Consider the following 16,320-nt stretch of genomic DNA (forward strand, 5'->3'; position numbering starts at 1 on the left):
TGTTTCGAAACAGTGAATCATTTTGCGAAGCAATTGGTTCAATTGATTCGAAGCTTCGAAAAGGTTCGTTTCTCAACTGTCAGCTACAGCTTCCGGGCTTTAACTTCTGACAAACGCCGGGTGGCGCAGTTTCTCTACGTCAGGCGTGAATCTCAAGAAGAAATAAAAAAATTTGTATATTAAAAAAATTACAATGTCTTGACATACAAAATCTAAAACTCATTTTTATTTTATTTAACTCATTAAAACTCAAGATTAAAAACAACATATTTTATTATACTTTTAATATAGAGGATAAAATATATTATTTCTATATTATATGGGAGGGATAATTATTAGATAACTTTGGGCATTTTTTTAGATTTTGTAAACTTGTTTGTAACAACACAAGAAAAAAAAATTGGCTGCAGCTTCTATTACATGTATTATATACAGAATATAATCATTTTGCAAAAAAAAAAAAAGATTCTGATTGTGATGATTCAATTGATTAATTTAAAAATCATTTGAATCCAACATGTAGTTTAAATTCATAAATTTCTCGAAGTGAATTGTTAATATTTATAATATTTGGTACATTGTTTTTGCATGTCATCATGACCTGTGACAGGCAAGGAAAATCAACACTGCACCAAAAAATAGGTGAAAACAATAACACCTTGATAAATGAACTTTTATTTATTTTCAGCCTCTTTTGTCCCTACCCTATTTTGTCCCAGTACTAAAAAACCCTTGGTCATAAAGTCTTTTTAACAATAGTTATAGGATATTTTGGTGGTAATGATGGTCCAATTGTGTGACATTACAATTTGGGCCTTTTTACAAAGCTTGAAACTACACTACATGCATCAAACAAACTCTCACAATATGTAGTTTCCATAAGTGTACCTTTATTGATCTCTTTTGCACAGACTGCATCATGACAGCGATGAGGAGCAAAGCTTAAGTCACACCACTGTGCCGCTCACAGAATCAGTCCGCTTGAGTTCTTCCTCTCACTCTTTTCTTTCAAATAGATGGCATGCAGAAAGAAGAAAGCGCTGTAAACATCTACCGAATGCACCAGACATTCAGCCTGTGCTGGGCTTGCTGGTATCGGAATGAAGGGGTGGAGGTGAGGAAGATGTGAAGGAGGAAGAGGAGGAGGAGGTGGGCGAGGGAGGAAGGGAGCTGGGCGAGCTGGCCTCACTGCTGAACCCGGCGGAGGGACTGCACCTGGAAGGTCTGAGCGTGGGAGCCCCACTCCCTGTAGTGTTTGTACTCGCCGCCATGGTGGTCACACTCCATGATGTACTGGTAACCACGGTAACCGGGGTACTGGTAACAAACCCAGCTACATGCAGTGAGAAAACACATGACAAATGCAAACTGACAACCCTAATATTCCAAGTATCTCAAATATTACAGCACCTGAATCTAATGGTGTATTGCAGGGGTGTCCAACTAACAACCTGCAGATTTTAGCTCCAACCTACTTGTCTGGAAATTTCTAGTGAGTCTAAAGACCTTCAGTGCATCTGAAATCGCATACTGTCTGATTAGGTGCTACATTTGAATTTGAACTTACTTTGCGACCTTTAAAAAATGATCTATTATGAACAGTGCTGTGTAGTAATGTCACAAAGTCATTGCTGTTTTCATGTTCATTAATGTTTGTTCATGTAATGCAGAGAATCCCAAACTTTTTTATCAGCCAAACTTGTTTGACCTAAAATATTTACAAGAAGACCCCTGGGATTTAAATTAATATTTCAAAAATGTATCATCACATTTGCATGTTCACAGTTCTCTGATGATGGTTAATGGTCACATTAACATGCAGGTAAACATATTAAATACAATTTCTATTTTTATTACTTAATCATTTCATTTAGGTTTTATATTTTAAAATAATTTATTCATCTTAATTTTACATTTTTATGATTTAGTTAATTATTAACTTTTCATCAACTCACAAACCCTGTGCATTTTTTTATGTTCAATGCACTACATGTTGTTGATTACAATGGAATAAATGGAATATGTATATTTTTTTCTTTTTTTATATCAATATGGTACACAATAATCCCAATCTAATTTATGTTATATGCAAATTTGGTCAAAAGAAATCTAAAAGTAATCAAAAAATATTTAGGATATATTAGTAATCTAACAGATTACATTAGTAACTATAAATTTCTTCATGTAATTTGTAATCAGTAACAGACTACAATTTGTAAGTAATCTTCCCAGCACAAGTATGAACATTGGTAAAATTCATCTTAATATGGTCATGTGACCTACAGCTTCAGTTGTGTTGTTTTACTGCCATTGACAAATCCTCTCCTATGGCCTCATGGGATAGCACAGAGTCCATCAAATGCACACTTCAGAATCTCGTTGGAAACAGTAGGTCATCCAGGTACTTTTCACCTACTATTTTCCGAATACTGTATATATTCAGACATACTTTTTTTTGCATATTATACAGTAGAGAAGTTTTTGATTTTTGAATGCAATACTTATTTTTTAATTTATGTTTAATTAGGGTTGTAGCTAAACTCTGCAGGACAGTGGCCATCCAGGAACAGGTTTGGACAGCCCTGGTGTAGAGAGAGAGACAAGTATGGTACTCACGCCCCACTTTGCACCTGCATTGATCCGATCTCGTTGGAGGGCCAGCCCATGGCCTGGAGAGAGGGGTAGTCATCGGTTATCTCCCACTGGTGTCCAATAAAGTTCTCCCGCTCAAAGATGGTAATCTTTGACTCCTTGTGGTTCTGCACAGATCATAACAATGGGAGAGATTGTATTTTATTTGGAGAGACTGGTAAATAATTTCACCACTGATAAGTTGACACGGTTTCAGACTCACAGCAGAGCAGATTGGCCGGAAGGACATTAGCCTCTCAATGCGGTAGGCATTGCTGCCACTCCAAGACTCCCAGTGAGGGTAGTCGCCTCTTTCCAAGATGAACTGCTGCCCACAGAAGCTGGAGTGTTCATAGCCCACCCAGCTGTTTAAATAGACACATGTACACAGAAAATTGGCATAATACAACAACAACATGGGCTCTTTTAGATGTGTGTGTCTGTGAGTGCATGACTTACGCGCCACACTCCACCTTCAGAGAGCGGACATTGTCCATACCACATTCCATGATGTTCTGACTGGCTGAGGTGAACTCCATGCGCTTGCCTTGGAAGTTCTCTTGGTCATAGACTGTGAGCTATACACATATTCACAGACATAACAGAGATGAGATTCAAAGCATTCAATAGCATTTTGCATGATTTCATAGCCATCAAGTGTTTACTTGCCTTCCATGGCCCAAGTGGCATGGGATTAGTCAGAGCCATCCTTGAAGATATCTCAATGCTGATAGACCTGAAGAACAGAGATATGCAAAAAAGAAAAAGAAAAAAAAAGGTGTGGGTTCTATATCATTTATGACAAGTGTACAAATAGCCTGAGGATAATGAACAAGAAAGATATGGCAGCCAAATGCCTTTGTTGCTCCAAGTTAGACCTAACAAAATAAATCATACTGATTCTCTCTGCTGATTTAGACGATATAATCCAAACATAACAGAATAAAACCACCGTTTACTGAAATAGAAAAGACAGGTTTATGGCCAAAACATGAGACCTTAAACAAAAAGTATACACAAACCTACAAACTGCATAGATTATATCAGATTTAGCCAAAAGCATTAGTAAAAAAAAAAAAAAACTGTCAATGTCAGGAATGTTTTGTTATGCAAAGCATAGAATGCCTAATCTTTTTTATTTTAAATACATTTTAATCAAAAATATTTATTTAAATTTAGTGTAGTCTTTTGGTTTACATTTAATTTTCTGAAATGCCAATAAAAGTCATTTAAATTTTTCTGAAATGCCAATAAAAATCATTTTAATGTAATTCAATTTAATAATTTAATTTAACTTAATTTAATTGATTTAATTTAGTACTAATTTAATCTGTTGATTTACATTCAATTTTCTGAAATGCCAATATGACAAAAAAAAGTGTCCATGCAAATTTTGTCAAAAACGCTCATGTATATGCTTGCTATGTTTGAGTTTTTAATTGTGTATACATGATAGTGCACCCCTCGTTTGAGTTTGCAAAGCATGCGATGACCACAGTGGCTGAAAGGACAACCATGAAGGGCTTACCTGACCTACCCAACAAATAGCTGCAAGCGCTCAGGAGTTCCACACAACGGTCTCCAGACCACCAACTAAGGGCTCTATTTATATGTAGCATTACAGAAAGGGAAGATTGGCCACAGGGCAGGCAGGAGTCAGCACTTTGCCCCAGGCCTCATTGTTTTGGACTGAGCCTTTGGCTTTACCCAGCTCACAATGCCATCTGCCGTAGCCAGGGAGGCATCGTGCCTACTGGCATCTGCCACAGGAGTGGATGCCAGGCACAATGATTCCATGCATGTTTTTACATATGACCAGAGCGTACGGCAAAACACACATGCTTGCATAAACACAAGCAAGCTGTTTCGACTTAAGATTGTTCCAGCAAAGACAACACAAACAGTGACTTCCAGGTTTTCAAAAATGGTTGGTAAAAGCATCGCAACCACCAAAAAAGCTTAAAGATAGTCAAAGAATGGTGGTTTTTAAGTGTTATCTGTCATTAAAAGTCCATTTTTATCCTGTACTGAGACTCGTCTGCTCTCCTCTCGCCACAGTTACAGCCACAGAGTGATTCAGAGACCCACTTCCACCTGCCTTTACATACTCGCACACATATGCATACATACGCACATCCATTACAAGCACACCCATTCAACATCCATGTCCTGCCCACTCCTTTGACTTTATGCAAAGCAGGCTGCATGGATGGGGCCCAGTGTCGCACTAGGAGGTGCATGACTAAGTAAAATGAAGCGTAAATAATAAGATTAATAATCAATTTTCAGCTTTTTAGGTAAGTGTCAATGTGGTTCTTCAATGAGACATACTTTTTGATGGTTAAATGCGTTTGACTGTGTGAATAATTACATGCATCAATATTTATAATTGTTTAATATTTAATAGTCTGGCAAATGTTGTGCATCTGTTTTTTACTCTTAACTTAAGCTCCAAATCCTTGACAACTTAAAATTGAACTGTAACCACCAAATAAAACTGCTGAAGCTTCACACAACGGCAACAAGTCCTCTTTCTCTCAATGGAGAGGTCTGTAGCCAGTCTACTGAGGTCAGCACATTGCTAGCTGTGCTGTAGAGAGTGAATGAGTGTATGTTTGAGAGAGAGTTGAAGGGATAGGGGCTGTGGAGAACCACGCTTTCTGCTGATGGAGGTAGACATCAGACATCCAGCCACAGCCTGAAACAAAGCAATGAGCAGAGTCAGCAGGGTCAGAGATAAGCCTGCACTCCAAACCCCTCCAAACACCCATCACTTTTAGCCAATAGCTTGGTCTCATTCTGCTCTAGAAGTACTGCTGGCATATATATATGTATATAAAACCCATTCGAAGCATGAAGCCCTTTTACATTTGGGCCTTGGCATCCTTTCCTTCGCCAGCACTCCTATTACATTCCATTGCTCTGTGCCTGACTGCAAAATTTTGGTGAGATTTGATTGGGGAGGTGGACATTTCAGAATGGCCACACTTTAAATAAGCTTGCTGTGACTGGAGAATGTATAGCGATAGATGTTTTTGACTGATTTGAGTACAAAGATTAATAGGTATTAGAATCATTTCTGAAGGATCATGTAACACTGAGGACAGCAGTAATAGCTGCTTTGCCATGAGGAATAAAGAATATTCTAAAATATTTTAAAATTAGAAAATTGTAATAACATTTCACAATATTACTGTTTTTCCTGTGTGTGTTTTTTTTTTTTTTCAAATTCAATAATCTTTTAAATAAGCTTGTTGTGATTGGAGAATGTATAGAGATAGATTTTTTTATTGATTTGACTGATTTGAGTACAAAGATATTAGAATAATTTCTAATAAATAAATGACTGTAAACTGTAGACTACTGCAATGACCGTTTTGCAATCAGGAATAAATTATTACTGAAAATATCTAAAAATAGAAAACTCTTTTTTATTGTAATAATATTTCACAGTATTACGGTTTTTACTTTCTTTTTTTTTTTTTATCAAATTTAATAAGAAACCCATTTTAGTTATTTCAGAGTAGCCGTCCTATAAATAAGTTTGTTTGGGGAACATAAAGATATAGATATAGATTTAGATATTTTTGCCTGATTTGAGTAAAGAAGATTATTTAGATATTAAAATAATTTCTGAAGGATCATGTGACACTGAAGTTTGGAGTAATGGCTGCTGAAAATTAAGCTTTGCCATCAAAGGAATAAATAACATTTTTTTAAATATATTAAGATAGTAAACAGTTATTTTAAATTGTAATAATATTTCACAATATTACCATTTTTGCTGCCCTTTAAATAAACTTCTTGTGATTTGGGAAATGTAAAGATATATAGATTTAGATGCTTTTCACTGATTTGAGTAAGGAAGATTCAAACTTATTACTTTATAGAAAAGACCTTGTAAAAAAAATAACTTGACTGATTTCCCAACACTGATAATGGATTCTGTATAAAACGTGTGACTACAACAAAGTATTAATCTTGAATCAGTCTTGTATTTAAGTTTAACTTCTCTTCTGTTATTAACAGCTTCAGCCATGTCACACACTGCTGTACAAGGAAGTATGGGTAGTCGCTATGCCACAGGATTGAGCTCCCACAGAGTATGTCAAATCTGCCATGTTCTTACTAGATTCCCACTTTTTCATCTAATATTGCCATTGCATGTGTGATGTCAAAGATGCACTTGCTGAATGATTTGTCTTTACTGTGTGTTCTCTGATCAGATATATCTGTTTGAGTATGAGAATTTCCAAGGGCGCATGATGGAGCTGAGTGGAGAGTGTCGTAACATCTGTAACAAGGGGCTAAACCGTGTGGGCTCCATCAGAGTGGAGTGTGGGCCGTAAGTACTCATCTGACAAATCATATGCATGATATTAATAATAATAATCATAAGATGAGAGGAGAATGAAAAATATATGGTGGTGGTGATTATTATTATTATTACACAAAAAAATAATGTACACTACCATTCAGATGTTTTGGATACAATTATTTTAAGAAATTAATACTTTTATTTTGGAAGGATATGTTAAAACTGATCAGAAGTGACAGTAAACAAAGAACCATGATAAAATGTATCACAGTTTCCACAGAAATATTAAGCTGCACAACTGCTTTCAACACTGATAATAATAAGAAATCTTTCTTAAAACAAATCAGCATATTAGAATGATTTCTGAAGGATCATGTGACACTAAAGAGAAGACTGGAGTAATGACTGCTGAAATAGATCAGTTATTTTAAATGACTTAAATACATTTAAATAACTTTAAAAGTAATGACAAATTAAGTTATTTAAAAAAAATGGATTTATTTGTAATAATTTTACATTTTAATAATAGTAATGGCTATTCATCTTTCATCTATTCATCTGAAAATTAATCTTGTCATTTTAAAATATATTAAATTAAAAAACTGTCTTTTTTAAATTAGAATACTATTTAATATCATTACTGTTATTATATTATAATATTATATTATTAATAAACTGTATTATTTGTTTATTTATTTGCTTGCTTTCTTTCTTTTCAATAAATGGGCTGCGTTAAGCATAATAGAAAAAATGTTAAAAATCATAACGACCCCCAAATTTTTAATGGTAATGTTATAAAGGAGCAATTTATATGGGAAGTCCATTAAAAAAGATAAACGTCCTAATTTTATATTTTCCATAGATCAAATAATGAAAAATTAAAAAATAAATAAATACAAATATTTTTGTAATTCTTTTTTATTTGTTAACTCCACATCTAATCAGTCACACAAAACCACTGTTAACTAGCATTGATTATCATACAATCTGATTCATAAATACACTATTTTTTCTATACTGTAAATGCAGTAGATGTAAACAGAGCATTTACAGTACATGTGTCCTTTACCATCTTGCAGATGGGTAGGTTTTGAGCAACAGGATATGACCGGTGAGATGTTCATGCTTGAGAGGGGCGAATACCCACGCTGGGACACTTGGTCCAATAGCTACCGTTGTGATTGTCTCATGTCTGTCCGGCCCGTTAGAATGGTGGGTGACTGTTGCATCACTCCATTTCCCACTTCATCCCCAACCAACCAATACAGGAACACAGTAACAAACTTATGGCTTTTCTACATGTAGGACCCAAAGGACCATAGGATCTGTCTGTATGAATGCATGCACTTTGATGGTCGTAAAATGGAGGTTTCTGAAGAAGACATCCCAAGTTTGTGGTGCTATGGCTTCCAGGACAGAGTCGCCAGCATTGAAGTAAATGGTGGAACGTAAGTGATTTAGCATCTCTTATATATTACAAAAAGATGATTACCTATTTGATGTCACCTTATCAATTAACGTATGCTACGTTCATTCCTACTTTAGGTGGGTTGGATATCAGTATCCAGGCTACCGTGGATATCAGTACCTGTTTGAATTTGGATCCTACAAACACTGGAATGAATGGGGCGCCCATCACCCCCAGATCCAGTCTGTGCGAAGAGTGAGGGACATGCACACGCATCCCAGAGGTTGCTTCGAGATGGCATAAGGAACGACACATGGCATGGACAGGTGGACACAACAAAACCCTGCAGAGAAACCCTGTGGAATGTTCAAAAAAATCTTCATATTCAAAAAGAGCTGCTCTAAATAGGAATGAACTATCATGTGTTCATGTGTGTCATGACTGGTTGCAGAACCAATTTTAAGTACAGCATTTTACATCCAACCGCTTAGTTAAAAACAAGTTTAGCAAATGGATAAAACAATTTTATGTCCCAAATTTAATGCCTGTTGAAGTATTCATCAGTTTTGTTTGATAGTTTTGCATCATTGCATGTTTTTGCTCTACCCAAACCTCCTAGCATTTTGTTTCATTAGTTTATATAAGAATATCTACCATCCACAAATTACCTAAAGCTAATCAGAATCAATTTCTAATTTAGCTGCTAAACCCTGCAGGGAATAGTCATTGAACCAGAAGGAGGTGCAATTCAGCACCTCAGCATACTCAACCTTCTCCTGCTTCGTCACAGCACATGATCTAGAAGCTCAACCAGTATGGTGATGATAAAGGTTCTCAACATGGCAGGCTGGATGGGAAGAGAAGAACTGCTTTTCTTCCTCTTGTTCCTGGTACAGATTTCAGACATCCTTTATTTTCGAAATAGAGGAGATCCTGCAACACTTTATCTTTCTCAGGGATGCTGGCATCTAAAAACACATTTACTTGAAAATAAATAAACAAAAATAAAAGATTTTAAAGCACAATTATTGTACAATGTCCTTAATTCATTGCTCTGCTCTCATATTAACAGTGCTTAGACTTGAGAACACATTAGGTGAATTATTTAATTATATAATTCATCATGCATAATAAATGAGGTAACAAGAAAAATTAAAACAATAACTTATATACACACTAGCTGGTAGTGGATAGTTGATATATGAAGAAAAAAAATCCCTTGCAAAAATTAACGATGGTTTAATTATAGTAAAACTGTATAGTAACCATGGTTTTTTGGCGTATTGATTACGATTTGTATAACCACAGTTTTACTACAAATACCATGGTTAAACTATAGTTCACGAGTTCGCCTGCCCATCCAGTCCTGATGGTTAATGGTAAACGAACTTGGCTTGTTGTCTTTAATAGAGGCTCGAACCCGAGGCTCCACTTGAGCACCGAGTTCAACCCCCCATTGGGGTACTACCTAGAGGGAGAAAAACAGAAATAGAGGAGGAGATGGGGAGGTGGAGGGATGCTGGAAGAATTGACGCTGGGACCATGCAACGAGAGCTGCTTATTTAGGCTCGCCATGATCATTGACAGGACTGAATGATAAGGCTCCTCCCTAACCTACGTTTGGAACTTCATTTAGTGTTGCAAAACCATGGTTAATTTGTGGTTACCATGGATTAACTATAGAACCATGTTTTTTTGGTTTTATATGAAGTTCCAAATGTAGGTTGGGGAGGAGCCTAATTATTCAGTCCTGTCAATCATGATTATGAGCATATATAAGCAGCTCTCATTGAGCCGTCCCAGTGTCAATTCTTCCAGCACCCCTCCACCTCCCCATCTCCTCTATTTCTGTTTATCTCCCTCTAGGTAGTACCGCAATGGGGGATTGAACTCGGCGCTCAAGCCAAGCCTCGGGTTCGAGCCTCCATTAAAGACAGCAAGCCAAGTTCGTTTACCATTAACCAGCAGGACTGGGTGGGCAGACGAACTTGTGAATTGTAGTAAACCCATGGTTGATTTTCGTAAGGGTTGTAGATAGATAGATAGATAGATAGATAAATAGATAGTGAAAATAGCCTAGCTAAAAACTCTCTCTCGCTCTATGTATATGTACAAAAAAAGTATTTTCAAATGAAATAGCAGACATTACTTTAAAACAGAATTGACTTTCGAACCGTCTGCCCACTTCCTTCCGCAAGTTAATACTGTTCATCTCGCTAGGGTTTTGCTCGATTACATGAAGTGGTTGCTTTAATACCTTCAGCAGCAGGCAGACATGCAGATTACAGAGCTAGAGCCACTCGCCCTAGGAACGAAGGAGTAAAATAACTCAATATCTTTAGAAGACTGACTGGCTGGGGGAGGTGAATGCGCTATTGTATCCGTAAAAAGGCTGCGTTAAATAACGACAACGCATAACACAGCAGAGGTGAGGCAAACAAACGGCCCTTGCCAGAGAGGTTGGGTGCGAAGACTGCAACTCGTGCACGAACAGCAGCATCGTATAGCATTTAGAGATGAAAGTGAAGCAAGGCTGCGACGCGGATGTCCCGTGTACGACCGAAGAGGTTTTGTTAAAAAGCACAGAAATAACGCCGGAGGATGTACTCGGGCTGCAGAAGATCACAGACAGTAAGTTCAGTAACATCTATGTCACTCTCAAACAGGAAGCTTCCAATGACGAGCTGCTCTGCTAACTTTACACTGTTGCACATTTACCAGTGCGAAATTGCAGGTTTCGCTCCTGCATGTTTAGTCTCTAGGTTTGTGTTTTATTCAGTCTCGCGCTGTGACAAGTACGAAACATTTAGCGTATGTGTCTTTGTATGGTCTTCATTTTGGCCGAACGAATCCAGTGATATGGTTCATTCGGCTCTTCCTTGGTAAATAAACAACACTGTGGACATTTCCATGTACTGACTGACAGTGACGACGTATGCTATTAAGTTTACTGATGAATGGGCTGAGAATTGAGAAATATATCCATTATTTATGGTCGAAGTGGACGGAACACCGTAGTAAAATACTCGAACAGTGATTCCTGCACGACTGTTCATCAGCGTTGCGAATGAATGACTCTTTTGAGCCGGTTCTTTTTAGCAAATCAAAACTATAGTCCGACAGCTTTGACTAATGTAGGTTGCTTCTCGAACGAATGACTCTTATGAGCCGGTTCTTTTTAGTGAATCAAAACACTTACTTATCCCTGTGTATTAATCTGACGTAGGTTCATATGAAAACGTGTAGTCAAAGATATACATTTTGTGTTTTGTTGTAATCAGTGGCATTTCATTTAAAAAATAGGCTGAAAGAAAGAAAGAAAGAAAGAAAGGTATGAAATATAGGCTAGTTATTGTTTGTTTAATCAAACAACAACAGTTAACGTAGGGCAAATTTTAAAGGACCTCTAAAAAGTCTGTAAAAAGTCATTAAATACAAGAGTTATACACAGGCCTATCTGTTAACCGAGATATCCTAACTGATTCTCAGGTGTGATTGTTTTGCAAAAAAATTTCCAGAATCTAAATAAGAGCCTATCTTATGATTAGAGGATCATTTGTATCCATTATTCATTTTTAATGAAGGTTTTTATGTCCATGTAAGATTACAAAGTTATTACTCTTGCTGAATCTCATACTATCTGGGAAGGTTTTCTCAAAACAGGCTTCAGCATTTACTTTAATTACTGTTTAAGTACTGTAAGTACTGTAGCACACACTTAAACAAGTGATAGGGTTATTAAAGTTAACTAAAAATCCATTAAAATATTACTTGAAATTAAATATATAATAACAAAAACTTTATTTCAGCTAGTTAAAGGCACAATATGTACGATTTTTTTATGAAAATATCCAAAAACCACTAGAACAGTGTTATATATTTTGCTGACTCGTGTACTTACATTATCCCAAATGTTTCGAGGAATGTTTAAATCCAGAGAAATAAGCAATTTTAACTAGTGACACGGGTCGTGTCCATAGTGTCATTGTGTCGCCTGCCAATGACGTCATAACCCCTCGATTTCCGGTTTTGTTTTGCAGAAAACATGGAAACACCAAAGACGCTTTAATATGTTGTGCGTTTTATTAGACCGGTGACGACCGCACAGGGTAGCATTATAACAGAACTTTCAAATGTATCTAGTATGATAAAACAGCGCTGCTTTTTTTCCCCGCATACGCACGACCAGAAGAAGCGGAAGTGGTCGACTGTGGCATAATAAATGCTCCGCTGCTTTCGAGCAGTGTGTCACGCTCGTTCAGCGGCCTCGTTTCGCTTCGACGGCTTTCAGCCTCACCATGCTTCATTCTACTATGTTAATAAATCATTAGCTCATCCATGAACATGATTTCTGCCCGAGTCCCGTCGGATTGCATGGGCTGTGGGGATGAAGACCACAACTCCCATGATTCCACAATCAGTCATGGCGTGTTAGAATTTGATTTGACTAATGATACTTAAAAAGGAAGTAAAATTCTGATTTACTCATTCAACGATTGCATGGGCCGTGGGGATGAAGACCACAACTCCCATGATTCCACAATCAGTCATGGCGTGTTAGAATTTGATTTGACTAATGATACTTAAAAAGGAAGTAAAATTCTGATTTACTCATTCAACAACTGTTTCTTCTTCACTAGTTAGCTTACAATTTAATTACAGTTAAAAAGAGGACCTTGTTGGTTCAGTATATTATAATTTTTGCATGTATCACTTCATCAGGAACTCAGATGCTAAGCTTTAGTACGGCTGGATGACTCAATATTGCTTGTGAGCTGTTGTTCTGGCTGTTTTAATGTTGTCTTGCTCATTGCTCCAGCATGCAAGGCACTCTATCTGGCACTTAAACAAAGATAACTGAGCAAAGACCAGATCTGTTAAATGCAACTGCTCAGTTTCTACAGATTTCAGATCATCAACAGTTTTTACATTACTGGCAATGTCACAACTTACTGAAAGACTTTTGCATTACTGTTACCCTTATCTCATGACTTCTTACAGACCATAAAGAATATTTCACTTGGAAATAATAACTACTCTCTCATCTTTGCCATCACTTGTTGTTGTGAGTCATTAGCTCTGAAATATGAGTGGTTTGTGGTTGAAAAATCAACAGTGTATTCTTATCCTGAGTTTTAAAACATCTACTTGAATAAATATATTTACAAATGCGTGGAAGAGAAGTGCTGAGAAATCACTCTCCTTTATTTAAATTTAAAAAAAACATGTCTGTCTAATCATTTGAATTAGCGCTCTAAAAATAAAAGCTGCTCTTGTTTAAGGATACAGGCTGCTATTCTGAGGAAAGTGGACATTTGTATGCAAGCTTGCTTTTTTGTCTTCTTTAACTCGTTACTGTTATAAACAAGAATGCAGTGTATATTTCAGTGATAAAATAGTATAAATGTAAGTTATGTTAAATAAATGTTGCGATTTCATTAGAGAAATTGATTGGCTTTTTAGCAAATGGTTACATCCTTCTATCTTTAGTTTAACTGCTCAGTTTGGCACTTTAGTTAGAGTGTTTGAAAACTTAATAAAGGATGAATTATATGGTGTTTAGATACGCACATTATACCTCATAAATCTAAATGAACCTGTGTGGTCTTGTAAATGAACGCTGGATCGATCATAATCTGTGTTTGTTATCTTCTGAATCCAATCCAGGATAACTACCACCTGTTATTTTTGGGTAAACAAAAGGAACTGCTGCGTATATGTTGCTAGGTGACAGCATTAGAAGCAGTGAAGAGAGGCTCCTTGGTGGTTTGGAAAGCTACATTGACACTTGACTGCCACATTGCTCTGATTATTTCTGTCTTGATTATGATTTGCACACATTTGACGTTTTGTCAGATAAATCTAAAAATCACACAGATACTGCTTAATATAAATGAATTGACTTGGCTATGTTAGATTACACAAGCAAAAACATCTTTAAGGAACAGGCAGAAATAACTCATTAAAGTAACAACTGCACATTTTCACTTTTTTATAGTTCACAAATAAAGCAGATGCTTAATAAACAAACCAGGAGCTTTGCCCTCTTGATGTGAGGTTTTTCAGGCAATCATCTTGGACCACTGGACCATTGAACTTTAAAATGACACATGGTTACACTTATAATGAGGCCTCCATCATGAAAACTGAGTTATGAAAACTAGATATTTGTTTTATTTTTTTAAATGTATCAGCTAAACATTATAAATAATTGACTAAACTTATAATAATGCCTCCATCATGAAAACTGGGTTATGGTATAAACTAGGTATTCTATGTTATACATTATAAGTTATACTATATTTAAAAATGTTACCATCTGAGTATTAAAAATAAATGACTAAACTTAAGATGCCTCCATGAAAATGGGGTTATGAAATGAGATAAAAAGTATAAAAAGTTTTTTAATGTACCTGCTCAACATTCTAAATAATTGACTACACTTATAATAATGCATTCACTCTGAAAATATTATGTTATGTTGTTATATTATATTAATATTTTACCTTCTCAATATAAAAAATAATTGACTACACTTATGATGCCTGCAGCATGAAAATGTGGTTATAAAAACTAGATAACAGTATTTATTTGTTTGTTTGTTTTATCTTCTAATTTAATATTAAAAATACTGTGTTGTGTCCAAATTATTTCTCTTTCCTTTTTCCATTTTAAAGCATACAGATCTCACTAAATAAAGTTTAAATTACTGAGATTTACTCTTAAAAATATGCGCTTATGTTTTGTGTAAACATTATTTATGTTGACATGAACTGTCTCTGTTCATCTGTAGTCTCTCTTCACCTCTTCACTGACTATTTGTATTTTTGCACTCACTCACAGCAGTGCTCACATACAGTAGATTGGTCCCACTGTGTGCCAATTCATGAGGTTAAGTAAACATAGCAAAACATTTCCCTGAACAATTTGTTGAGTGCTATAAAGGTGTTGATATAACAAGCACGTTTTGTGGTATTAGCAAGTGCAGTAAAAAAAAAAAATTTAAAAAAAAAAGTGAAATATGCAAAGTAGCTATCTGTTTCTTGTCTATTCAAGTTTCAGTTCCGCTCTGAATCGGCTCTTGTGCGAATGTGTCAATATCCGCGGGACATGTTTGAAAACTACTAATTCCATAGGACATTTTTTAGTGAATGATTAATGCTTCATTTATCATTTTCATCATCACATATCTGATTTGTGACAGTTTTGTGGAACACTGCCATTTTTTTTTTTCCATCAGCATAATTATTTTCATGCTTACATGAAATAGTTAATTATTTCATTAATAAACCACAATATAGAGCTGTTTTAAAGCCTGAGCAGATGTTAGTATTTTGCCTTCCCTTTCTCAGATTGGCACACTTCTGAATCAGAGGAGCTATAAATATCTCAAGTGATTGGCTAAATCCAGTGTTGCCCGTCTGTTAACTAACAGGAAGCTTGGGTAGAGGATAGGTGGGACGTCTGCACTGTCCCATGGGAAGGAAGTGATATACTCAGCCTGTAGTGTTGAGCTCATCTCAGTGTCATCCTAGCAGAGATGGACCTCTCAAAAGTTAGTGTTGTCCCAAATCCCCTTAGCATCTCCCAATCTGTGCCATGTGATGGTGAACAATGTAAGCTTCTTAAGTATAATCCATCCCAGGGAGAAGAGGGCTGACACAGCTGCTCCTCGCACCTCATGTGCCTCTTCTGGGAGTCTGGCATGAGGAAAGAGGGACGCATGTGAAAGGGCATGATAAGACTGGACTGACCCAAGTCATTAACTCCAGGCCACAAATAAATCACCACATATAGTATTTGGACAGTTAAGTTGCACTGTATGTCATTGCATTAGGTTTTTAAACTGGGGTCCAGGGACACCAAAGGAATGCTTTGCTTATGGGTCTCTATATATATATATATATATATATATATATATATATATATACACATACACATATATATACACACATAAAAGACC

The 16,320-nt window shown here is 36.2% G+C and overlaps 3 protein-coding genes across 4 annotated transcripts in view; 2 read left to right on the forward strand and 1 right to left on the reverse strand.

The window, feature by feature from the left end:
- Positions 1-870: 870 nt before the first annotated feature.
- cryba1a (crystallin, beta A1a) lies at positions 871-4,235 on the reverse strand. 2 transcript variants are annotated; one of them, XM_016462127.1, is made up of 6 exons: positions 4,160-4,235; positions 3,301-3,367; positions 3,091-3,209; positions 2,855-2,996; positions 2,617-2,759; positions 871-1,333 (listed from the first exon to the last, which is right to left on the reverse strand). In XM_016462127.1, the coding sequence occupies exons 2-6, from the start codon at positions 3,337-3,339 to the stop codon at positions 1,186-1,188; spliced, it is 591 nt and encodes a 196-aa protein (XP_016317613.1). In that variant the 5' UTR covers positions 3,340-3,367; positions 4,160-4,235; the 3' UTR covers positions 871-1,185. The 2 variants fall into 2 exon arrangements, with proteins under 2 accessions (XP_016317613.1, XP_016317614.1); XM_016462128.1 differs by having other exon boundaries at positions 4,169-4,224.
- Positions 4,236-5,473: 1,238 nt separating this feature from the next.
- crybb1l3 (crystallin, beta B1, like 3) lies at positions 5,474-8,739 on the forward strand. Its single transcript, XM_016462134.1, has 6 exons — positions 5,474-5,576; positions 6,661-6,734; positions 6,858-6,976; positions 8,029-8,161; positions 8,255-8,397; positions 8,495-8,739. Exons 2-6 carry the CDS (start codon positions 6,669-6,671, stop codon positions 8,658-8,660), a joined length of 627 nt encoding a protein of 208 aa, XP_016317620.1. The 5' UTR covers positions 5,474-5,576; positions 6,661-6,668; the 3' UTR covers positions 8,661-8,739.
- A 1,821-nt stretch (positions 8,740-10,560) lies between these two features.
- Positions 10,561-16,320, forward strand: part of LOC107669755 (protein unc-119 homolog A-like) — an 11,275-nt gene continuing 5,515 nt past the window's right edge. The window contains exon 1 of the mRNA XM_016462135.1: positions 10,561-10,988. Coding sequence (XP_016317621.1) covers positions 10,874-10,988 — 115 coding nt within the window. The 5' untranslated portion in view covers positions 10,561-10,873. The remainder of the gene's footprint in view (positions 10,989-16,320) is intronic.

Source organism: Sinocyclocheilus anshuiensis, unplaced genomic scaffold, assembly GCF_001515605.1.
Source record: "Sinocyclocheilus anshuiensis isolate Anshui unplaced genomic scaffold, SAMN03320099.WGS_v1.1 scaffold684, whole genome shotgun sequence".
NCBI classification, from domain to species: domain Eukaryota; kingdom Metazoa; phylum Chordata; class Actinopteri; order Cypriniformes; family Cyprinidae; genus Sinocyclocheilus; species Sinocyclocheilus anshuiensis.